The sequence below is a fragment of the Mustela lutreola genome, chromosome 1, assembly GCF_030435805.1.
Source record: "Mustela lutreola isolate mMusLut2 chromosome 1, mMusLut2.pri, whole genome shotgun sequence".
NCBI lineage: Eukaryota > Metazoa > Chordata > Mammalia > Carnivora > Mustelidae > Mustela > Mustela lutreola.
Genome location: NC_081290.1, coordinates 279601090 through 279626269, shown reverse-complemented (window position 1 = coordinate 279626269; position 25180 = coordinate 279601090). Strand labels below are relative to the sequence as shown.

General features: G+C 42.0%; 1 protein-coding gene across 2 annotated transcripts in view; it reads right to left on the bottom strand.

The window, feature by feature from the left end:
• LOC131822717 (membrane-spanning 4-domains subfamily A member 3-like) overlaps positions 1-24405 on the bottom strand; it is a 47838-nt gene extending 23433 nt beyond the window's left edge. The window contains exons 1-4 of one of the 2 annotated variants that reach the window (XM_059159008.1): positions 24009-24405; positions 15619-15714; positions 13125-13268; positions 11055-11111 (exon numbers count right to left, since the gene is read on the bottom strand). In XM_059159008.1, the coding sequence (XP_059014991.1) occupies positions 11055-11111; positions 13125-13268; positions 15619-15663 (246 nt within the window). In that variant the 5' untranslated portion in view covers positions 15664-15714; positions 24009-24405. The remainder of the gene's footprint in view (positions 1-11054; positions 11112-13124; positions 13269-15618; positions 15715-24008) is intronic. The other variant, XM_059159009.1, reaches the window with a different exon arrangement.
• Between the last annotated feature and the right edge of the window lie 775 nt (positions 24406-25180).

Below are 25180 nucleotides of genomic sequence, written 5' to 3'. Positions count from 1 at the left end.
ACATGCCAGACATGCTTTCACTCTGGCTTTTTTGATGGCTGATCCCTTTGGTGGGAATGCTGTTCCATCTGCTATCTGCATGGCTAACTTTCTCCCTCAGCCTTTGCTTCAATGCCTCCTGCTTAATAAGACTTAACTTGGATAATCTTGCTTATACAGCCCCCAGTGGAACTGTTAAGGGCCAGTTTAATGTTAAAACCTGTTTAACTATTAGGGCCTGCTTAGCCAGAGCAACTCCATATTGCCTAGGTAGCCATATTGTTGTTTACATCCATGAACTTCTTTCCATATTGATATGAATACATTAATAGTAGGAGATCTTAACACGCCTCTCTTAGAAATAGACAGATCATTGAAGCAGAAAATCAATAAAGAAACAAGAGCATTGAATGACACATTGGACCAGATAGACCTCATAGATATATACAGAATATTCCACCCTAAAACAACAGAATACTCATTCTTCTCAAGTGCACATGGAACCTTCTCCAGAATAGACCACATACTGGGTCACAAATCAGGACTCAACCGATACCAAAAGACTGAGATTATTCCCTGCATATTCTCAGATCACAATGCTTTGAAACTGGAGCTCAATCACAAGGAAAAGTTCCGAAGGAACTCAAACACCTGGAAGCTAAAATCCACCTTGCTTAAGAATGCTTGGATCAACCAGGAGATCAAAGAAGAACTGAAACAATTCATGGAAACCAATGAGAATGAAGACACTTTGGTCCAAAACCTATGGGATACAGCAAAGGCAGTCCTAAGGGGGAAATACATAGCCATCCAAGCCTCCCTCAAAAAAATTGAAAAATTCAGAAAACACCAGCTGTCTCTACACCTTAAAGAACTGGAGAATCAACAACAAATCAAACCAACTCCATGCATAAGAAGGGAAATCATCAAGATTAAAGCTGAGGGCGCCTGGGTGGCTCAGTGGTTTAAGCCGCTGCCTTGGGCTCAGGTCATGATCTCAGGGTGCTGGGATTGAGTCCCGCATCGGGCTGTCTGCTCAGCGGGGAGCCTGCTTCCCTCTGTCTCTCTCTGTCTGCCTCTCCATCTACTTGTGATTTCTCTCTGTCAAATAAATAAATAAATAAAATCTTAAAAAAAAAGATTAAAGCTGAGATCAATATGAGGTAGAAACCAGATATACAGTAGGACATATCAATGAAACTAGAAGCTGTTTTTTTTTTTTTGAAAGAATCAATAAGATCAATAAACCATTGGCCACACTAATCCAAAAGAAAAGAGAGAAAGCTCAAATTAATAAAATTATGAATGAAAAGGGAGAGATCATAACTAACACCCAGGAAGTAGAAACAATCATCAGAAGTTATTATCAACAGTTGCATGCCAATAAGTTAAGCAACCTAGATGAAATGGATGCATTCCTGGAAAACTATAAACCCCCAAAATTGAACCAAGAAAAAATTGACAACCTGAATAGACCTATATGTAGTAATGAGATTGAAGCAGTGATCAAAAACCTCCCAAAAAACAAGAGCCCAGGACCTGATGGATTCCCTGGGGAATTCTACCAAACCTTCAAAGAAGAAATAACACCTCTTCTCCTGAAGTTGTTTCAAAAAATTGAAACAGAAGGAAAATTTCCAGACTCTTTCTATGAAGCCAGCATTACCTTGATCCCCAAACCAGGCAAAGACCCTACCAAAAAGGAGAATTTCAGACCAATATCACTGATGAATATGGATGCTAAGATTTTCAACAAGATGCCAGCAAACCGGACCCAACAGCACATTAAAAAGATTATCCACCATGACCAGGTAGGATTCATCCCTGGGCTACAAGGATGGTTCAACATTCGCAAATCAGTCAATGTGATAGAACAAATTAATAAGAGAAGAGAGAAGAACCACATGGTCCTCTCAATTGATGCAGAAAAAGCATTTGACAAAATCCAGCATCCGTTCCTGATTAAAACTCTTCAAAGTATAGGGATAGAGGGAACGTTCCTGAACTTCATAAAATCTACCTATGAAAGACCCACAGCAAATATCATCCTCAATGGGAAAAAGCTTGCAGCCTTCCCATTGAGATTAGGAACACGACAAGGATGCCCACTCTCACCACTCTTGTTCTTTCCGGTATTAAACGCCCCCGTAGTTCCTGGTATGGTTTCGGGTATCGATTCCAGGAGTAAACACCTTAACAATAGAAGTCACGTACCTTGGGTCTGCAGTTATGCCCTATAAAACCAGCCTGTGAGATCGGGAAGGGGTCACTCTCTTTGGAGGTGGCCCTGGCCGGTCAGTCTGACTTCTAATGCTTGGCATAGAATAAACCTCTACATAACTTTCACTTTGTCTCAGTCTTGTTCCCCTGGCTGGTCAGTCTAGCTTCTAATGCTTGGCATAGAACAAGGCTTTGCATAACTTTCACTTTGTCTCAGTCTCGTTCATTTGATAACGAACCCCAACATTCTGGGGGCTCATCTGCGATTAAAGGATGAGAACTGAGTCAGCATCAGAATTTCTGGGAAAAGCCTCCAGAGGTAAGATCTTGAGATTTTATTCTGTGGGATCTGGTCTGTCTGGTTGTGGAGCTCCAGGGTATAGCCCACTGGGGAGAAGCTGGACACAGCATTGCTCCCCAGGGCTGGAGTGGAAGCAGGGACACCCCATCCCTCCACTGGGAGATTGCCAGGGGGTTTGAGTCCCCTAGGCAGTCAGGGGATCTGCCAGGGGTTTGCATCACCCTAGGCAGTCAGGGGGTTTGAGTCCCCCTAGGCTGTCAGGGGACTGAAAAAAATCCCCACCAGCGGCAGGTTATGTTTTTGAGTTGGGATTATATCTTGCACATCCTTAGACTTGATATCTGGTTGAGGAAGGGCTGCTGGGTCTGGTCTGCGGTTGTCTTTGTCTTGTCTTTTGTTGTCTGTTGTGTTGTTTGTTGTGTTTGAAGAAATGGGGCAAGCAGAGAGTAAAGGACCTATGACACCCCTAAGTCTTGTTCTCCAGCATTTCAAGGATTTTCAAGGTAAAACCACCCAGTTGGGTGACAAGGTTTATCCAGGAAAACTCTCTAAAACTGGGAAGCCTTTCTCTGCCTTCTGGCAGTACTCCCCCTACTGTTTCTGCACCAACTTGGGTGTGGCCTGCATAACCGGCCTCTAGACAGTCCTGGGTGCTTCCTGCACCATGGCTCCTTCCCTCTTCACTGTCAAGGAGCAAGAAGAGCAGCCCCTGGACCTAACACCCCCCACTCCAGATCTTCCCACCGGTGTCTCAGGTAAACATTAAAAGTGAAGTGAGTCCAGGTGAAACATAAATCAGTATTTGAACTAAGTTAAGTTTGTTGGTTTAATTAAGATAGACATGTCTTTAAAGTTACAGCAGTAAATGTGAAACTTCAATCAAAGTTTACTGAAGGTCAAATAAGCTCATGCTATTTGTTAAAATCTGTTAACAAAGAAATAACTGAACTGATGGTTAATTGTCTGTCTCAAAGTTTTAATGGGTAATTGTTAAAGTAACTTTCAAAGTCTTTGGTAACCTGAAACTTTAAGGTTTTGGTTGGATGACAATGGAATTAAATTATGGACATCTAGGTCTTAACCAAATGGGATAAAATGCTAAAATGCTAAAGCATTTGTTGCTGAAACTAAGTTTGTGCTTTTGGGATCTGTTGGCAAACATGTTTTGTGCTTAACTGATTCATAAATTTGCCTTCTAACTGATTCATAAATTTGCCTTCTAAGAATTCTGTTGTAACTATTCACAATTGGTTAATACTTAACCATCACTGAAATGTTTCTAGGAATAGAAAATTCTGCTAACTGTAACTAAGACTGGTGGAAGTAAGGGAAATAACCCTATATGTAAAAAAGTAGGGTATACATAAGAAAAATAAGGAATGGGAATACATTTTGTTAAAGAAAAAGGTAATTTTATCCTAAATGAGATGGTTGTTTAAAAGAAAATGGCTTGGGACAAAACCTGGATACAAAAGAAAGTTGTAAAAGGTTTATAAAGGGAAATTTTCAGAAAAAAAAATTTTAGGTATGGTCAGGATGGACTACTAAAAGAAAAAGGCCATAAGGCTTTTATTGAAAGTTTTAATGTTGTCTGAAAAAACCAGAGGAAAGGCAGTTGACTGATAGTAAGTTTAAAAGAACTGTACACACAAAAAAGAGGGCCTAAGAGAGTAAATAGTTTTGTCTTAAAGTAAAAATATCTGGTTGCACCAGAATATGAAAGGAGATAATAAACACTAAACTTGAGAGTATATAGTAAGTTGTAGAAGGCTTGGGGAAAGTGACTTATTTACCTTGGTTTATAGGTTTGAAAGGAAACAATGAAATATGTTAAAAATTTGACCATATTAGATCAGTTTTGATGGATTTATTCCCAAGAAGGAAAAAAAGACTAATAAATATTTTCCTCTAAAATGTTTCTGTTCAAATGAGGCATAGTATTTAAGGAGGGAAGTGTAAAGCCCTGTGTCATGGCAAATCGATATTGGTGATCCATTCAAGTAAATGTTAAAATCAGAGGGCAGTAAATCTTGTCTTTGCCAGTCAGTCAGCCCCAGATATAAGGAAGAAGCTTCAGAAAATTGAAGGATTTGAAGGGAAGAATCTGACTGAGTTAGTGGGAATAGCAGAAAAAGTGTTTAACCACAGGGATACACAAGAAGATGAAAAACAGAGTAAAAAAAAATGGTTAAAGTTTTGGCATTACATGAGGCGGGAAGGAGACAGGAAAAAAAAAAAAAAAAGGTCCATGAAAAAGAAAAAGGCAGGTAGGAGATGGTCAATGGAAAGAAAAGCCTAAACACCGAGAAAGCCGGTGGGAAGGCTTAGATTCAGATCAGCGTGCTTACTGCAAGGAAAAAGGACACTGGGCCGGAGAGTGCCCTAAGAAGAACACGGCAACGCTGGCCACCAAAGACTAACGGGGCCATGGTTTGGAGCCCTTCCCCAAATCTCGGGTTAAAATTGGGGTGGAAGGAAAATCAATTGATTTTTTGGTGGACATGGGAGCCCAAGTTTCATCATTACTAAAGCCTGTGGGAAAACTCTCTGGAGAGGAAGTCTGGGTACAAGGGGCAAACAGCACAGAAAGACACAAATGGTCAACAGAAAGGACATTAAATCTGGCCTCGGGAGTAGTCCAACATCGATTCTTGGTCCTTCCTTAATGCCCCGTATAACCCGATGGGAAGAGATTCCCTCCACACACTACGGGCTGGTATTCAGTTCTCGGAAGGACTGGAGACATGACAGTGACTTTGGGACAACCCACTGTGCAGAGGCTAGGGCAGCAGTAGATGAACATCTCCTTTATGAGCCAGTCTCAAAACCAGAGGAGATAAGTGAGGGAAGCCTTTTCCAAACCCTACAGGTCGAATTTCCCGAAGTCTGGGCAGAAGGGAGGCCTCTTGGCCTGGCCAAGGGATGGCCTTCACTAGTGGTACAGTTAAAAGCAACAGCTACAGCCGTTCGAGTCGGGCAGTACTCCCTCCCCTGGGAAACAAAGGAAGGGAACAGAAAACACATTAACCGCCTCCGAGGAGATGGGATCCTAGTTCCTTGCAAGTCTCCATGGAATACACCTTTACTGCCGGTCAAAAAAGGCTGAAACTGGGGAATACGACCCATTCAGGACTTGCGGGAAGTTAACAAATGGGTTGAAGATATCCACCCGGCAGTACCCAACCCCTATACCCTACTCTCCCTCCTAGGCCCCAAAAGAACTGTGTAAACTGTCTTAGCTCTCAAGGATGCATTTTTCTGCATACCTTTGGCAAGGGAGTCTCAACTCCTCTTTGATTTTGAGTGGTCTGACGCACAGGAAGGGTTCCAGGGCCAGCTCACCTGGACAAGACTTCCCCAAGGATTCAAAAACTCACCCACCATCTTCATCGAGACCCTACACAAGGACTTGCATGAGTACAGAATCACCAACCTGGGAGTCACTCTGTTACAGTATGTTGATGACTTGCTAATAGCCACTGAGGACTATGAGTCATGCTTGCGTGGGTGGGGGGTTGGGGGGGGCAAAAACTCTCTTACAGACTGCAGGAAAAAAGGTATCAGGTGTCAGCACAGAAAGCACAGCTTTGTCAGAGCCACACTACTTATTTAGGCTTTGATCTCCACGAGGGAGTGCGTTCACTGTCTGAGTCCAGGAAACAGGTGATCACCTGCTACCCCCCACCCCACCACGCCCCAACAAGTGAGGGAGTTTATTGGGACAGTGGGCTACTGCAGACTGTGGATAGATACCGCGGTTCGCGGAGATTGCTCGACCCCTCTACGAACTGATTAGGGGAGGACTCAGTACGGTAGAGTAGATAGTTGAGGCAGAAGGAGCATTTCGAAAATTACAAACAGCCTTACTGAGTGCCCCAGCACTGGCCATCTCAGATGTTACCAAACCCTTCCACTTATATGTAGATGAAAAGGCAGGGGTGGCCAAAGGGGTTTTGACTCAGACTCTGGGGCCTTGGCAAAGGCCAGTAGCCTATCTTAGCAAAAAAAAAAAAAACTAGAGCCAGTAGTGGCTGGGTTTCCCCCTTGCCTCCGCATATTTGCTGCCACAGCCCTCCTGGTCAAGGATGCAAGTAAATTAACTTTGGGTCAAAATCTCATCTTGACCACTACTCATGCTTTCGAAGGCCTCCTCCGGACCCCACCAGACCGGTGGATGACAAACGCCCGAGTGACAGGGTATCAAGCCCTCCTCCTCAACAAAACGAAAGTGATTTTCAGGCCCCTGGCGGTGCTAAATCCAGCCACGTTGCTGCCAGAAAAGCTAGCTGACCACCCACACGACTATGGGGAGGTCCTAACCCAGATCACAGGAATAAGGCCTGACCTTAGAGACACTCCCCTCCGGAATGTGGAGATGACTCTCTTCACAGATGGGAGTAGCTACATGGCCAATGGGAAGAGGTATGCGGGGGCTGCAGTTGTTCCTCCTGAACAGGAGCTCTGGAAGGTGGCCCTGCCACATGGAACCTCAGCGCAAAAAGTAGAGCTGACTGCACTCACCAAGGCCCTGCAGATGGCCAAGGGCAAGACCGCCAATATCTATAAGGACAGCAGGTATGCCTTTGCTACTCTCCATATACATGAGGCTATTTATAAAGAAAGAGGCCTATTAACAGCAGAAGGGAAAGAAATTAAAAACAGAAAAGAAATATTGGCTCTCCTTCAGGCTATTTGGGACCCAAAAGAGGTGGCCGGTTATGCATTGCCCACAGCACCAAAAGGGGACTAATCTGGTTTCAAAAGGAAACCAATTAGCAGATGGAACAGCAAAGAAAGCAGCTTAGGGAAACGGCTCAAGAACTGGTAATACTCCCGGCTCCAGCCCTACCAGAAAAACCAGATTATTCAGAGGAAGATTTAAAATATTTACAAAAATGGACTAAATTAGACTATGAAGGGGATTGGGCTAAGACTAGGGCAGAAAAGTTAATTCTTCCTCGAAGACTAGGAAAAAAAAATTAGTAAGCCAAATACATCAGGGCACTCATTTAGGGACTCGCAAGCTTAAGGAGCTCGCGGGTCAGCAGTCCCAGGTTTCTAAATTAGGGCGTATGGCTCAGGATGTGGTTGATGGATGTGCTTGCTCAATGTCAGGTGGTAAATGCCGGAGGAACTCGGATGGGAAGAGGGAAAAGAGCAAGAGGAAGGGAACCAGGAATTCACGGGGAAGTAGATTTGACAGAGATGAAACAGGAAAAGTATGGACACAAGTATATGTTAGTTTTTGTGGATATCTTTTCAGGCTGGGTAGAGACTTTTCCCACAAAACATGAAATGGCAGGAATGGTAGCCAAAAAGCTACTAGGGGAAATAATCCCTAGGTTTGGGTTGCCTCTGGCGATTGGGTCATACAAGGGCCCTGCATTTGTGAGTTCAGTCTCACACACATTGGCCAAGGCCATGGGCACTAATTGGAAACTACACTGTGCCTACTGGCCCCAGAGTTCCGGACAAGTAGAGAGAATGAACCAGACTCTTAAAGAGACCTTGACAAAGTAAATTCTGGAGACTGGTGGTCTCACCCCTTCGCCCTCCTTTGGGCGCGATGTACACCCTACTTAAACAAGGTTACCCCATTTAAAATAATGTTCAGGAGACCCCCCTCTACTCTGCCCTTGGCTACAAGAGGTTTCCCTAGCGGAAATGACCGATCAATCTGTACTCCAGTCACTGCAGGCGCTACAGTCTGTCTTAAAAAGAGCCCACGCAGGGATCCAAGCTGCCTACACTGAGACGGAGACAGAGGTAGAACTGCATCCTTACCAACCCGGAGACTTGGTTTGGATACGCCGTCACTGAGTGGACAACTTGGAGCCCCGCTGGAAGGGATCATTCATGGTCATCCTGACTACCCCCATGGGAGTAAAAGTAGAAGGCATTAGGGCTTGGATTCACACGTGTCACGTCAAATGAGCTGAAAACAAGGACACCCCCCAGAAATGGGAGTCACTGCCGGTAGACCCCACTAACTGTGGACTAAAACTAAGACTCAAAAGGGTTTCATAACCTGGTCACTTTTAACCCTGTTCCTACTCAGCAGCAGCCAGGAGACACCTCATCAGACTAAAACAGCTCAATAGGAAATCAGAAAAACAGCAGATGAAACAACACTCAAGGTAAACGACACCTCAGGTCAGCCTGTTTTCATCCTCAAGAACTGTCTGAAGAGTCAAAAAATTGACTAATCTCCAAAGAAAAGTGGGGAATGTTAGGGTCAATTTAATGTTAAAACCTGTTTAACTATTAGGGCCTGCTTAGCCAGAGCAACTCCATATTGCCTAGGTAGCCATATTGTTGTTTACATCCACGGACTTCATTCCGGGAATAAATGCCCCTGTAGTTCCTGGTATGGTTCTGGGTATTGATTCCGGGAGTAAACGCATTAACAATAGAAGTCACGTACCTTGGGTCTGCGGTTATGCCCTATAAAACCAGCCTGTGAGATGGGGAGGGGGTCGCTCTCTTTGGAGGCGGCCCTGGTCGGTCAGTGTCACTTCTGATGCTTGGCATAGAATAAACCTCTACATAACTTTTGCTTTGTCCCAGTCTCGTTCATTTGATAACGGACCCCAACAGAACCGCTTTCATCTTTTCTTTTTTTCCCATGCTAGCTTTCACCTTGTGAACCACACCGTATTCTTTCCTTATTTGTCATGTTTATTGTCTTTAGTCCCCTGTTAGGTTATCAGCTCCTTGAGGGTAATCAATCTTTGTCTGTGTGTTCACCAATACACCCTACACACCCAGAACATGCCCGAAACTCAGAAAATACTTTTGATTGAATTATTGGAATTTGAGCACCCTGTATCAGGTGTGTTAGGTGCATTTTGTCGCCTAAGTAGACAGAATGTGGTGTTGCCACTAGAACAGTTTTTCCAAAGCATTTTTTCCATGACTTGATAAATAACGATTTGATTTCTCCTTGTGAAGTTGAGACACGTTAGCTTGGGAAATTCCCGGACAAGTATCCCTGGGGTAGATGAGTCTGTGTTCCTGTGAGGAGTGATGTCAAGTGCTCTATGTGAGACAGGAAGAGGAGTTCATTTTTGCTTTTTCGAGGTGGAGTGAGGTGAGTGGCAGGGAGGGCAGAAAGCAGAGCAAGGCTAGAGGTTGGGTAAAGAGTCACAGCAGGAGTCAGATCATGGCTAGAACTTAGAAAATAAAGTCATAATCTTACCCCACCAACCCTCAAGTAAAAAAGAAACAAATGAACAAACACCCAAAAAGCTTTCTGTGAGTTTTTGTGAAAACCAAGGAAGAGGCCAATTTTGTCTACACATGCTTTTTTTTTTTTTGGTTTTGGTTTTGGTTTTTGATTTTTGGTCTGTTTTGTTGTTGTTTGTTTTGATATTGTGGAGCAAAATTGGGTCAGTATGCACAAATACAGAAACCGAGGCAGGACAGTTCCTTCCAGGGATTTGCAAAATCCTAACTAAGGGCACTTCACGGGCTTTGAGGTCAACCTGTACTTACATCCCTGCGGGAAAAGTAATGCCAGGTTACATCTGGGTCACATGTACACCCTGGAAATACATTGAAAAGCTTAGAAAAAGCATAGGATAAAAACTGATGTTAACAGTGGTAGACATTAAAAAATATATATATAAAAACTTAGTTATAGCCACCAAGCTACTTTGGGAGGTGGTGGGAAGGTAGGCCGACATTTCCCTGAATTAGGGAACAATATGTCTTTAGTTTCTTCTGTCTCCAGCCCCTGAAGTACCTTGTCCTCCTCGGTAGGTTTTGGTGGGCGGAGCTAACACTTACTGAACTCACTGTGTGGCAGGGGCTGCTGCTTATTGGCTCCTTTAATTCTCCCCACAATCCTTCGAGGTCGGGGGGTGGGGGGTTGGAGGAGCCCCATGTTTTTCAGAGGTGGAGAATGAAGCACAGAGCAGAAAGGAACTTGCTGCAGTTCACGCGGTCAGTAGTCGGGTAGTCAGAATTTGAATTCAGGCAATGGACCTCTAGAACTGTGATCCCAACCACAGTGGGAGAAGTTCTAAAGGGGAATGTGCCTCTTCTGTTGGATGTTATTTTAGTAAGGCCTGATCTGCCTTCCGATGATATTCTCTAGCCCTGGATTTGCCGAAGGCAATTCTCTTTTCACACATTATTTTGTCCTATGCCCTTTTCCCCAACGACCCGTGGATATCCTAAGCTGGCCCCACCTGCCATTCCTCCCTGCTCAGGCCTGACTCCCAGGTCAGTTTCCTTTGGTTATATATACTCCTTCAGATAGCTAGAGATAATTTATTCCATGATAATCCTCACACCTGACACCTGAGAAACCTTGTTCTTCACACAGCACGCTCCGCAACACCCATTCTTAAAATACACATCAGAGTGCCTCCCTGTAAAAATTAAATGACTTCTTTCCTATACAAACATCTGGAAAAATTTTATCCTCCCCCCCCCCCCCCCCCCGGCAAAAGCTGGCTGAGAAGTAATATTTTCTTCTCTTCAGTTTATGCCAGGTGATTTTTGTTGTTGTTGTTTATCTTTGGCATTGCTCCAAAGCATTTCAACGTACCATGTATTTTGTGGGATACTTCTCTGCTTGTATGCTGGTGGATCCCGAGGCGATGAACTGGAGAAAGAAACAGGCATTTGTAAACACCCACTCCTGTTGATGGTTCCCTACAGGAGCACTTTCGCAATGCCAATGACATTCTTGGGATCTAAGGTATCACAGAATTCACAGAATTCTCAGAAGAAAGAGGTTTTAATTATTTCAGTTCTGTGATGACCAGTAGCCGGCACTCTACAAAACGGATTCACTGTTTCTCTGTTAACCAGTATTACAGAGATGAGAAGACATTTTTAGCCTCTCTGGTCACTAAGGAGCCTTCGTGCTGGTGATGGGACTTAGCCACCACACAATGACTTTATGAGGAATGGCCAGTAGGTAGATCACTTCTTTGGACTGTCAGTTATTATGCTCATGATATAAATTGTTAGAACGTACCCCCTACTGATCAGTGGGGCAGCTCTCACTTGCAGGAACTCCCCCTCCCCCCGACAATGCTGTAGAAAGATTTCATCAATAGGAAAACATTTGATCAGAAGAATGAAGGTTGTCTTCCACAAATATCCTGTCCTGAGCACTAACATCCCCAGCTGGCAACAGTGGAAAGAATAGTTGTTTCTGATATATCAAGAATTTAATTATTTTCCCCAATGGTATATCTTATACCTGCCTTCCATCTGCCCATAGCACTAACAAAAGATGACTCATCTGAAGGGGCCTGGGAATCTTGGCAGTCCAGGAAAATAGCTCATGGACACTTCGTGTCTGGGTCACTTTGTAGAAGTTACATACATTTTCTAAGTCTTGGTTTCCTGATTTGTAAAATGGGGATCAATAATAGCGATCATGGAGTTGCTGTGGCAACAAACCCAAAGCGCTTTTGGAAGGTGCTGGATACACATTAGTATGAAACTGAATAATTACAATTTGAGGCTAATTTCTGCTGTTAGCTTCTTTTCTGTATCTTGGACTTGGATCCTTTCTCAGTGCCTCATAATGGGTGATTCATTGTACTCTTTCAGTTCAAAGCATTTCTCTTTATGGCATACAATTCTTTCCAGAAATTTCTCAGTGTTGGTAAATGCCCTCAACCTAACTCACACTGTAGGAAAGCCTCTAAGGAAATGTCTTCCATCCAGAATACTTATTACTATGTGTCAGAGCCCTTTCACAAAAAGTTATTACATTTAAATCTTTTCTTCCCTGAAGCCCTGTTTTTGGTTGAGGAGTGCAAAAGGGTGGGTAAGGAACTAATAAAACCCTTTCTCCCCCAAAGAGTCATTTGGCTTTCTTCTTAACTTTCTAGCTCTGTTCAGTTGGACACTTGGAATATCGGTTGTGTTACTTTGTCACGTTGCTTATGAATATAGTGACCCTTGATGGACTATTTGCTTCTGGATTGGATGTAACTATGAGAAAATAATAACTTGTGGGAAGCCATGGCTTTGGGCTTCCCTGGGTGTAATGTCTTATAATTGGGTATGTCCCTATTAGGCACTTCTGCAACTATGCCTATGGAATTCTTACAATATCCTTACTTGAAATATCCACTTCAGAAATCTTGGTTTCATTTTTCCAAATTCCTGTTTGCCCTCTCATGTCTTTTCTCTTTCATTATGTAACTGTTCTAAAAATACTACTACAGCCCCAGACATTAAGCTCAGTCAAGGCTTTGATTTTCACTCTGAAAAAAAGAAAAAGAAAGAAAGAAAGAAAGGAAGAAAGAAAGAAAGAAAGAAAGGAAGAAAGGAAGGAAGAAGGAAAGAAAAAGAGAAAGCCTTGTAGTTATCCAGATAGCCACTGTCTTTACTGCTTTTCAAGCATACGCTCTCAAAATCACTTCTACATGCACACCTCACCTTCTCAAGGAACCCATCAAAGCATGAACATAAAAAGACTTTTCCTAAGTATATATTCTCTACTCCCACCCACATTTTGTGAAGGCTCTTTCCATAGCATAATGAGCTCCATAGACTCAGACACTAGGTCTTTACCCATTGCTTGATCTCTTGAGTAGTTTACAGGACAAGTTAGAAAAAAAAATTAAAATCAGTAGCACCATGGTTTACTCACAAATGGCGATGTCCAAAATATGTGAACTATTGTAGCAATGACAGGAATATAACCAGTACTTTCTCTCTTCTCTTCTTGGAGAAATAATGCATAACAGAGATACCCCAAAGCATAGTAAATCACTCCGTTCATGATTTGCGCAGACTGTGAGAAGAGAGAGCTGTCGTGAATACTCAGGTAAAATCTATCTGGATGATTACAATATGGTGACTGAAGTGTCATGGTCATTTCCAGCTTATCCTGGTTACTTCTGAAGCAGCGATGAAAGAGCTACATGTTGGGGAAGAACCAAGATGGATAAGGAAAGGGCAGCCACAAATGGATGGTGAGGTCTCCACATTTATTTAAGCAGGGAATATGTGCTTTTGTTTTGTTGACATCTTCAGAGATGTTTAATATCTGATTTTCTAGTTGGCTCTGGTTAAGTAAAAAGCAGGGGCCTATTTGTCAGTTTGGTTTAGGAGGACACATGACCCAAAGGAGGGCGATTGGCCCTGAGGATCACTCAGGTTCTGCCTTGACATCCCTCTCCTTTGTACTGTTGGATCTGTGAGATCAAATCTGGATGGCAGGTGTGTTCTCGTTCTCTACCACTGACCCAAAAGGGTACTTTTGGACCTTGCCTTTATTCTTCATCCTCTCTTGTCTTGGGAGTGGAGCTTCAGTTTCCTTTTCCTCTGCCCACTATCATTCTCTGTGCTATCTTTTGTAACTCTACTCTGGACCAGAGCCCTAAACTTTGTTCAAAAAAGCAAGAAGGAGAACTCTCCATAGGAGTCGGGCCTTATTCTCCAGATGGGGTAGAGTCACGGACACACACCAGTGACAAGGGTGTCTGCAGCTACTGAAGCAGGCAGGGAAGGTCAGTCTTGTTTTAGCCAGGCCTTCACCTGATTGGATGAGGCAGATCCACATTATAGAAGACAGTCTGCCTCACTCCAAGTTCCCTGAGTTAAATGTTAATCTCCTCTCAAAAACACCTTCACAGGAGGGGGTGGGAAGATGGGCAAAATGGACCAAAGGGAATGGGAGATACAGGCTTCCAGTTATGGATGAGTGAGTCACAGGAATAAAAGGTACAGCATAGGGAATACCGTGTATGGTATCGTAACTGTGTTGCATGTGACAGGTGGTAGCTCCATTTGCAGTGAGAATAGCATGAGGTCTAGACTTGCCCAGTCACTATGTTGTACCCTTGAGACTAATGTAGCATTGTGTGTCAACTGCACTTTAATAAAAATAAATAAAATAAAATAAAATAAAGACATTTACAAAAACACCCCAAATAATGTGACCAATTATCTGGGCACCCTGTGGTCCAAGCAAGTTGGCGCATAAAATTAATTGCAACAGAGAGGTATGAAGTGGTTATTGGGTGATGAGACTCCTCTCCCTTGAAGTTTACACTGAGACAACACAAAAGCATGCATTTATTGGTTACTCATGCCTTGATCCGGCACATGGGGGATGGCCATTTGGAATGGGATCAGATGGACTTGCCCACTACTGTCACAGTTTTCAGAATCAACTCCTTTCTGGGCCATGAATCCACTGACTTACTCTGAGTTTAGCAGAGGGCTCAGTAGGGCTTAGTAGGAAGAACTCGGTAGAAGATCCTAAACCCTTCATCCTCTCTGAGGTGGTGGATCTTACTGGTAGGCCTGTGGATGGCCAGTGACAAGCCTACCCCTTCTCACACATATTGCCATGACTGTTGTCCAGGGCACAGAAAGAGACAAGGAGAAAGCAGTCCATTTGTAAAATACAATGGTGATGGGGGATGAGGTAGAAAAAGACCAGTGTCCTGCCTCTGCTCTACATGAGGCTTTGTTGCAAGACGTTGGGCCTTGCATTCTAGCCATGGGCCAAATAGCTACCAGCCAGCTGGACATAATCATAGATTTGTTATATTGGGAATTTTCTGAGGACAAGTTTTAGTTTTGCTGGCATGTATTGAAGTGTGCATCAAGCCCCCACAAATATTAGTGGTTAATACAAAATGGTACAGCATTCTAAGGTTTAGGAGAGGTGAAAGGGAGAACATTGATATGGAATATGATCTCAGAGATGAATATAGGGGGAGGATGTTTTGAGCCCAATGTTATCAAATGACCACTGGCCACAGAGCCCCAGTATCTCCATCCCCTTCTGATTTGGGGTCCATTGCCTGAGCCTGACCACCTCATTTATGATCTATAAGCTTGTTTCAAACTGTTTATAAACAAAAGCAGAAAATGGACCTTCCCATTGCTTATGAAATTCATAACCAGTCTAAGTATTTGTTAAAATCCTCAGTAGATTGTGATGCTATTGAACTACTCAGAAATAGTCTGTGAATCCATAATTTGTGTCCAATTAACTATCGACTCAGAATACTTTCTTCAACTTTCCTTCCTTTGGGGAATTCACTGTAGATGTGGCCAATGCCTTCCCTTTTATGTTAGGAAGATGCAATGCTCATCATTTATTAACCTAAATAGCATTTAGTTCTTACCCCCAATGCTCTGGTCTCCGGTCTTAGGGTATAACTTCTTGGCATTTTAATTAAGATATGGTATAGAAATTGCAGATAATGAATGGACTCCTTTTTCTGTAGAGAAATACAGAGAAAAGTTAAACTGATTATTTTTGAGATAAGACACTTTATATTGCAGCCTCTGGTTTTCCACTACTTTCCTTGAAAGAAGATTTGAGTCAACTTACTGATATTATTCTCTGTTACATACCTAATAACTTTCTGTCAAAAGCCAAGAGCTACTTCTCATGTTTTATGATGCCATCATGATCTTTAAATGAGACTGAGTAGTTATCTTTTGATATAAGTGACCCACTCTCTTTCACTTTTTCCAATAATTACCTTCTCCCATAAATCCCTAGGGTCACCCAAGTTTGGGATCCTAGTTGCCATGTTTGGTCTTCACAAGAATATCTCTCAATCTAGCCACAGTTGCTTGGAAAAGTTGTGGGCATCTTATGTAATTGAGGCAATCATATTTCCCTTCCCAAGAAATTATATTTAGCACTAAGACAATATAGTCCCAATCTGGACTTGAAAAGAAGAGTGAAGGAACCCCTGGAGTATAGAGATGGAAGGAGTATTACCCAAAGATTCTAATGGTTTTCACTGCTCTGAATCTAGTTGCCTTTTTAGAGATATCTACAAGCCACATATGTCTGCATCTTTAAGACAAATTCCTCTTTATTTCAGTTAAAACTAGTGTAAGAGGATGTATGTCAAGTGGGAATTTTCATAATGTTCCAGAATAATGGCTAGGTACTAAAAAAAAAAAAAAAAAAAAAAAAAACTTGGGACAAAAGGCAGTATTTTGTACCTTAAGTTGATAAAATTGTCAGAGATTGTGCCTAGTAACTTTCTCCAAGGGCTTACTGGTAGATGAGGGTTCTGAGAAGTAGCTATGGTCAGTTGAATTACTGTCCCCAATTATTGTTTCCCTTTTCTTTGTTACGGAGTTCTTCACCTTCACATGTCGCCTCGTGACTTGCAGTGTCCTCCCTCCACTCCATGGAAGGAATATATCTTTATACCTTGCTGATATTGGATGTGACCCTGGACCATGCTTTCACTGGTCTAATGTGAGGGACATGACACATGCCAAGCCTGAGCCAAGACCTGATGAGATATTGTAAGTTTCTATCATTTTCCTCTGTTGTGAGGATATCATTTCCCAGGATTTTGCTGTACTTTAGTGTAGAGTCCAGAATGAAGACACATGGAGGCACACCCATAACTGACCTGTAGCATCAAACAAGAATTAATTTATTTGACAGAGCACAAGCAAGAAGAGCAGCAGGCAGAGAGAGAGGGAGAAGCAGACTCCCTACAGACCAGGCAGCCAACACTGGGCTCTATCCCAGGACCTGGGGATCCTGACCCAAGCCAAAGGCAGATGCTAAGCCAACTGAGCCACCCAGGCACCCCCTTGTCTTCCCTTTGTCCCATCCAAGTACTAACCAGGCCCACCCCTGTTTAGCTTCTGAGATCAGATGAGATCAGGCATGTTCAGGGTGGTATGGCTGTAGACTGGTCTTCCCTTTTAAAGCAATCACTCCTTCCATGTAATTTCTCTCCTATTCTCTCTTCATTTATTTAGGAAAATGGCTGGATTCTATGAATTTAGATGAAATCAATAGAGTATAGAGTTTTGATAGTCAAAAGTCTCAAACCATAAGAATACATGTGAACTCAGACTCCTCCAAAATAAATGTTTCTGGCTTGGTTCCAAAATTTTGCCCAACAGAAGAACTAGAGCTTTTCCTCACTATTAAATCTCCTGTGTAACCCTAGTGTCCATGCTTGGTTCTCTAATTGTCTTTTCTTTCACAAAGAAGCAGGAGGGTAGTTACTGAAGAAAAGCATAATGTATATGGACACCCTCTTCTTGAAAGAAAGCAAGAATGCTGTTGAGAATATTAGATACAGTGCACAAAGGACAAAGAAACCAGGTTAATGGGGCCTTCACTGGGTGAGCTGAGACAAGTTGAATAACCAAAAAAAGAATAAAAATCATGACCATTTAAAATGACTGGTCTACAAAAAGCCATGAATTCATCATGATACACAAAGGGAAGATTTGAAGTGTTAATAAAGGTGATTATACTGCCCATGCAATGTGAACATGTTAGGATGTATTTTATTTTTCATTGATTTGGGGGGTAGGAAAGTGTAAATATGCATATGTGTATTTCATTTCTTCAAGTGGATATCCATTTGTAAAGGATAAATAAGTATATAAAGATGTGGATATTTACAGGAATAAATATGAAAGATGGACTCAAATATTATGAGTAAGCTCTATGGTCCACTGGTGGCTATTTTTGGGATAAGGGTCAGCCAAGAGTTAATTAGCACCACAGGTTTCATTCATTTCCCAGGTAGAAAATACACATAGCTATTGGCCCTGAATGTTATGTGCAAACAATCATTAATTTAAGGATCAGTCCGCAGTACATTTCAAGATGATCAATTAGCCAAATGTCCCACAGAGGAGAATTAACTGCTCAGACTCAGTCTGCCATCACTTATTCAATGTAAACCCCATTATATTAAAAGCTTAGGGAGGCATTCACACATTTCCAATTACTCTAGTTAGCCAGGTCATTATGTTGTAATGTTGGGATAAGGAGTAGGAAGGAGGTGATGGTGAGGCAAAACTGAAAACCTTTCTCTTTTGTGTGAGAGGAGAAGAACTAAATGTCCTGTGATGTAGCAGAGATTCACTTTCCAAAGAGATTCAGTTTGATGACAGTGCTCAAATATGAGTAACTCTGGTTTGCTGAACCAGGTCCTAAAACTCCACCACCAATCCATGGATCTAACAACCCATATACTGCAACCTTGCGTGGAATGAAAAAATTTATTTTTCTTTTGGGTCTGGTAAGATTATTTGCAACCTTAGTATGTTTAAAAACAGTATCTGGGGAAGAGATTATGCTAAGTGAAATAAGTCAAGCAGAGAGAGTCAATTATCATATGGTTTCACTTATTTGTGGAGCATAACAAATACCATGGAGGACAAGGGGAGATGGAGAGGAGAAGGGGGTTGGGGGAAATTGGAAGGGGAGGTGAACCATGAAAGACTGTGGACTCTGAAAAACAATCTGAGGGTTTTGAAGGGACGGGGGGTGGGAGGTTGGGGGAACCAGGTGGTGGGTATTAGAGAGGGCACAGATTGCATGGAGCACTGGGTGTGGTGCAAAAACAATTAATACTGTTATGCTGAAAAGAAATAAAAAAATAAAACAGTATCGGGGCGGGTGGTGCCTGGATTGTTCAGTGGGTTAAAGCCTCTGCCTTTGGCTAAGGTCATGACCCCAAGGTCTTGGGATCGAGCCTGGCATCAGGCTCAGGACCTGAGCTCTCTGCTCAGCGGCGAGGCTGCTTCCTCTCTCTCTCTCACTGTCTGCTTCTCTGCTTACTTGTGATCTCTGTCTGTCAAATAAATAAAAATCTTAAAAAAAAAAAAAAACAAACAGTATCAGGGGCATTTGGATGACTCAGTGGTGGAGCATGTGACTCTTGATCTTGGGGTTGTGAGTTCAAGCTCCACACTGGGTGTAGAGATTACTAAAATAAAAATTAAAAAAAAACCCCACAGTATCTGTTAAAACTGCCATTGTTACCCTAGAAAATATAAAGAAAAAGGTAAGCTAAAAATGACAGGATGCTTACTTGGGCAAGTACTTCTATGTTCTATACATGTATTAACTCATATAGACTACTCAGTAACTCCATGAGATAGTACTCTGAAACGGCAAATTCTTAGAGACAATCTACCAAGACTGAATCATGAAGAAGAGGGAAATACACATAGAGTATTAATGAGTAAGTAGATTGAATCAATAATCAACCCCCCCCCCCAAAAAAAAGAGCCCAGGACCAAATAGCTTCACTGGTTGATTTTACCAAACATTTAAAGAATACAAACCTTCATAAATTTTTTGGAAAAAAAAATGGAAGAGGGAGGAAGGCTTCCACACTTTTTCTATGAGCCCCCATTTGCCTATTTCCAGAGCCAGATAACAACACTATAAGAAAAGAAAACTATAGGTCAATATCCCTGATGAACATACATGTGAGAACTCTCAACAAAATATTAGCAAACCAAATTCAATAGCACATTAAAAGAAATACATCCCATGATCAAGTGGGATTTATCCCTGGGATGCAAGAATGATACAACTTATGAAAATCAATAAATGTTAGAATGGCCCAAATCAACAAGACAGGAAACAAGCATTGGAGAGGATGTGGAGAAAGGGGAACCCTCTTACACCATTGGTGGGAATGCAAGTTGGCGCAGTCACTTTGGAAAACAGTATGGAGATTTCTTAAGAAATTAAAAATAGAGCTACCCTGTGACCCTGCAATTGCACTACTGAGTATTTACTCCAAAGATGCAGATGTAGTGAAAAGAAGGGCCATCTGGACCCCAATGTTCATAGCAGCAATGGCCACAGTTGCCAAACTGTGGAGAGAATGAAGATGCCTTTCAATGGAGGAATGGATAAAGATGTGGTCCATATACACTATGGAGTATTATGCCTCCTTCAGAAAGGATGAATACCCAAATTTTCTATCAACATGGATGGGACTGGAAGAGATTATGCTGAGTGAAATAGGTCAAGCAGAGAGAGTCAATTATCATATGGTTTCGTTTATGTGTGGAACATAAAGGAATAACATGGAGGACATGGGGAGATGGAGAGGAGAAGTGAGTTGGGGGGAATTGGAGCAGGGGAGACGAACCATGAAAGACTGTGGACTCTAAGAAACAAACTGAGGGTTTTGGAGGGGAAAAGGTGGGAGGTTGGGTAAGCCTAGTGGTGGGTATTATGGAGGGCATATATTGCATGGAGCACAGGATGTCGTGCATAAATAATGAATTCTGGAACACTGAAGAGAAATTGAAAAAGAAAAGGAAAGGATGAATACCTAACTTTTCTATCAACATGGACGGGACTGGAAGAGATTATGCTGAGTGAAATAGGTGAAGCAGAGAGAGCCAATTATATGGTTTCACTTACTTGTGGAGCATAAGGAATAACATGGAAGACACTGGGAGATGGAGAGGAGAAGTGAGTTGGGAAAATCGGTGGGGGAGACAAACCATGAAAGACTGTGGACTCTAAGAAACAAACTGAGAGTTTTGGAAAGGAGAGGGGTGAGGGGTTGAGTGAGCCTGGTGGTGGGTATTAAGGAGGGCATGTATTGCATGGAGCACTGGGTGTGATGTATAAACAATGAATTTTGGAACACTGAAAAAAATTAAATTAAAAAAATCAATAAATGTGATACATCACACTTACAAAATGAAGGATTAAAAAAAAAACAATTGATGAGAAAAAGCATCAGACAAAAGTCAACATCCTTTCATGATAGTAACTATCAACAATTTAGGTATGGAAGGAATGTATCACAACATAATAAAGATCACATATGACAAGCACATAGCAAATGTACTTAATAGTGAAAAGCTGAACACTTTTTAGATCAGGAACAAGACGTGGGTGGCCAGCAGTGTCAGTTCTATTTAACAGAGTAGTGGAAGTCCTAGTCAGAGCACTTACGCAAGAAAAAGAGAGAAAAGATATCCAAATTAGAAGGAAGAAGAGGACTCCTCCTTGTTTGCAGATGATATGATCTTACATATAGGAAGCCTTAAAGACTCCATCAAAAAAAACTGTTAAGCTGATTAATGAATTCAGTAAAGTCAGAGGATTAAAAATTAACATACAAAAATCAGTTGTTTGTATACACTAACAATGAAGTATCTGAAAAAAAAAAACAACAATCCCACTTACAATAGCATGAAAAGATACTTAGGAATAAATTTAACCAAGAAAACGAGCGATCTATATACAGCAAAGTACAAGATGTTGGTGAAAGAAATTTAAGAAGACATGAGTAAATGGAAAGATGTCTTATATTCATGGATCATAAGAATTACTGTTGTTAAAGTTTCCATAATGCCCAAAGCAATCTATAGATTCAATGCGATTCCTATTAAAATTCTGAAGACCTTTTTTTCACAGAAACAGAACAAAACAATCCTAAAATTTGTATGGACCTACAGAAGTCTCTGAATGGCTAACACAACATTAAACCAGCATTAAATGTCATAGTCCCTGATATCAAATTATATTATAAAACTATAATAATTAAAACATTATGGTGTTGGCATAAAAACAGACACACAGATGAATAGACTCTAAGGAGTCTAGAAATAAATCCATGCAATTTTGACAAAGGAATACACAATAGGAGAAGAATATTCTGCTCAATAAATGGTTTTGGGAAAATTAAATATTCACATATAAAAGAATAAAATCGGACCCTTATCTTACACTATACTAAAAAAATCAAATAAAAATGGGTGAAAGGGGCTCAGTGGGTTGAGCCTCTGCCTTAGGTTCAGGTCATGATCCCACGGTACTGGGATGGAGTCCCGCATTGGTCTCTCTGCTCAGTGGGGAGCCTGCTTCCCCCTCTCTATCTGCCTGCCTCTCTGCCTACTTGTGATCTCTCTCTCTCTGTCAACTAAATAAATAAATAAAATATTTGAAAAACATGGATGAAAGGTTTAAACATAAAACCCCAAATCGCACAACTTCCAGATGAAAACATAGGGAAAATATTCCTTGATGTTTGTCTTGGCAATGGGATTTTTGGGTCTGACGCCAAAAGCACCAGCAACAAAAGCAAAAATAAACAAGTGGGACTACATCAAATTCAAAAATTTCTGTACAGTAAATGAAACAATCAATGAAAGATAATCTAAATAAAGGGAGAAAATATTTGGAAACCATATATCCAGCAGGGGATTAATATCCAAACTATATGTGGAAAGCTTGCAATTCAATAACAAAAAACCAAATACTCAATTTAAAAATAGGCTAAGACCTGAACTGATATTTTCCTGAAGAAGACACACAAATGGCAAACAGGTATATGAAAAGATATTCAACATCACTAACCACCACGGAAATGCAAATTGAAACTACAGTGGAGATATCACACCACACTTGTTAGGGCATCTCTTATCAAAAAGACAAAAGATAACAAACGTTGGTGAGGAAATGGAGAAAGGCGACTCTTCTGCACTGTTGGTAGGAATGTGAACTGGTACAGCCTCTATGGAAAACAGTATGCGAGTTCCTAAAAAAATTATAAAAACTGGACCACCACATGATCCAGCCATCCCACTTCACTATCTTGAAGAGATATCTGCCCTCCCACGTTCGTTTCAGCATTATTCACAAAAGCTAATGTAGAAAAACAACCTCAATATCCTTCAGCAGATAAATGGATAAAGAAGATGTGGTATATACATTTACCACAATACCACATACCACAATACCATAATACCACAATACCACAATACCGCAATATGAACGGAATATTATTTAGTCATAAAAAGAAAAAAAATCTTGCCATCTGCAACTACATGGATTTCTCAAAGAACAATCCAGGTATTTCTGATTAGTTTCAGTTCCATCAATAAGCCATATATATATATATACATATATATATATGTATATATATATATATTTTGGTGTGTTTGTGTCTTACTGACCTTTTAACTATAGACTTCAAGCACAGCAAATGGCACATTTTAGGAGCTCAATGATTATTGAATAAGGGTATAATAGAAACAAATTTCTACGTGTTCGTCAAACATAACTGAATTGGCTTTCATTTCATGGTATTTTAGGTGATAGTTCTCAGTATACAATACAGGGGCTATGCCATTCATGAAGTCAATATTTTAAAAAAATTTTTATTAACATATAATGTATTATTTGCCCCAGGGGTACAGGTCTGTGAATCATCAGGTTTACACACCTCACAGCACTCACCACAGCACATACCCTCCCCAATGTCCATCACCCAGCCCCAGCAACCACCCCCCCCCCCCCAGCAACCTGCAGTTTGTTTTGTGAGATTAAGAGTCTCTTGTGGTTTGCCTCCCTCCGGATCCCATCTTGTTTCATTTTTCATGAAGTCAATATTAAAGAGGAAGAAATTAGAAAAGTGCGGTATGCAGTAAGTATACAATAAATATAGCCATGATTGCAAACTCAAATTCCACACAGCCTTTCATCAAATTTGGATGGAAAGTCTGGAACGGAATGACTTCAATCTAAGCTATATGTGAATACACATAATTCCCTTTGGGGACCCTGGAGACACACCCCAAGGTAATAAACACTGATCATACAAAATAACTGAAATCCAAACTCAAGACCGTCTCACATGGAGATTTGAAGCATCAGGATAAAAAGAGAAAACGGTTTCAAATAGGAACCCGAACTGGGGGCATGCTGAGAACTCAGGCTCGGGTTGGTAATGAGGCTGTCACTCACAAGGTCCTCTTTCCCTCAGGCGGTTCCTTCCTTCAGGTGATACAAGATTCTCCCAGGCAAGGCTTGGTAAGCCACCCAGCCGTCGGAATGGGGCTGAAACGCGTTGGATGAGCATGGATCTTCTCAACTCAAGTACTGTTACCAGTAAAACATTCCTAGCGATGGGAGGACCCAGGATGAGGCCATCCGGGGAGCCAGGGCCTGGCAACCTCTGATTCAGGGTGACCGGGTCTGAGTCCTAGAGTCAACCCGGCATAGGCTCCCTACACGGATGTCATGCCCTGGGCGTACGGCGAGAGGAGCGTGATCCTGCAGGGGTGCCCTCAATTCGGGGCCTTCCAGCCCGGGGAGCCCGGTGGGCGCTGCTTCCTTGGTTGTGGCTCTCATCCCCTGCCTCGTGCGTGTGGTTCCAACGCTGCGGTTGTGGCCCAGAGAACGGCTGCGGGGGGGGGGGGGGTTGCTGCGCGAGGAGTGGCGCGGACCCCCGGAGTGGGGTGAGATCCCACCCCCACCCCCGCAGTTGCGCTGAGCGCGCAGGCTCCCCGGATGAGGGCGGGGTGGAGAGTGGGCTAACAGCATGCCACTTTTAACTGGTTGTGTCCGCATCAAACTCTGTCCCCGGACTTGGGAACAGCCAGGGGGAAGAGTATAGATTGTGTTAGGGTAGAATAGACTCCTTATTGCATAATTTCCCAAGAAAAGAAAGGGCAGAATGAATACATGCAGGTAAAGCACTTCCCTAGCACACAATGGATGCCCAATAAGTGGTGAATACACATATATCTTTTTTTTTACTTCTAATTTTTATTTTTTTAATAAACATATAATGTATTTTTAGCCCCAGGGGTACAGGTCTGTGAATCGCCAGGTTTACACACTTCACAGCACTCCCACAGCAACCCCCTCCCCCCGCAGTGTCCACAATAGATCTTTTATTATTAAACTGAAGAAGTACCCGTGCAAGACTTCCAAGTTTGGTCTCAGGAAAAATAATGGCAGCACAGGAGCCTCGCGTGTAACACGAGATGACATCCTTCTTAACAATCTTGTCTCTCTGATGTTAGTCTCTTCATTGAAAACTTATAAGACTGCAACAATCTGTATTGGCAGGAGTTTGGGGAACGTGTGTGGGAAGGGAATTTAAATTTTACCCACAGTGTCTCTGATAGTTA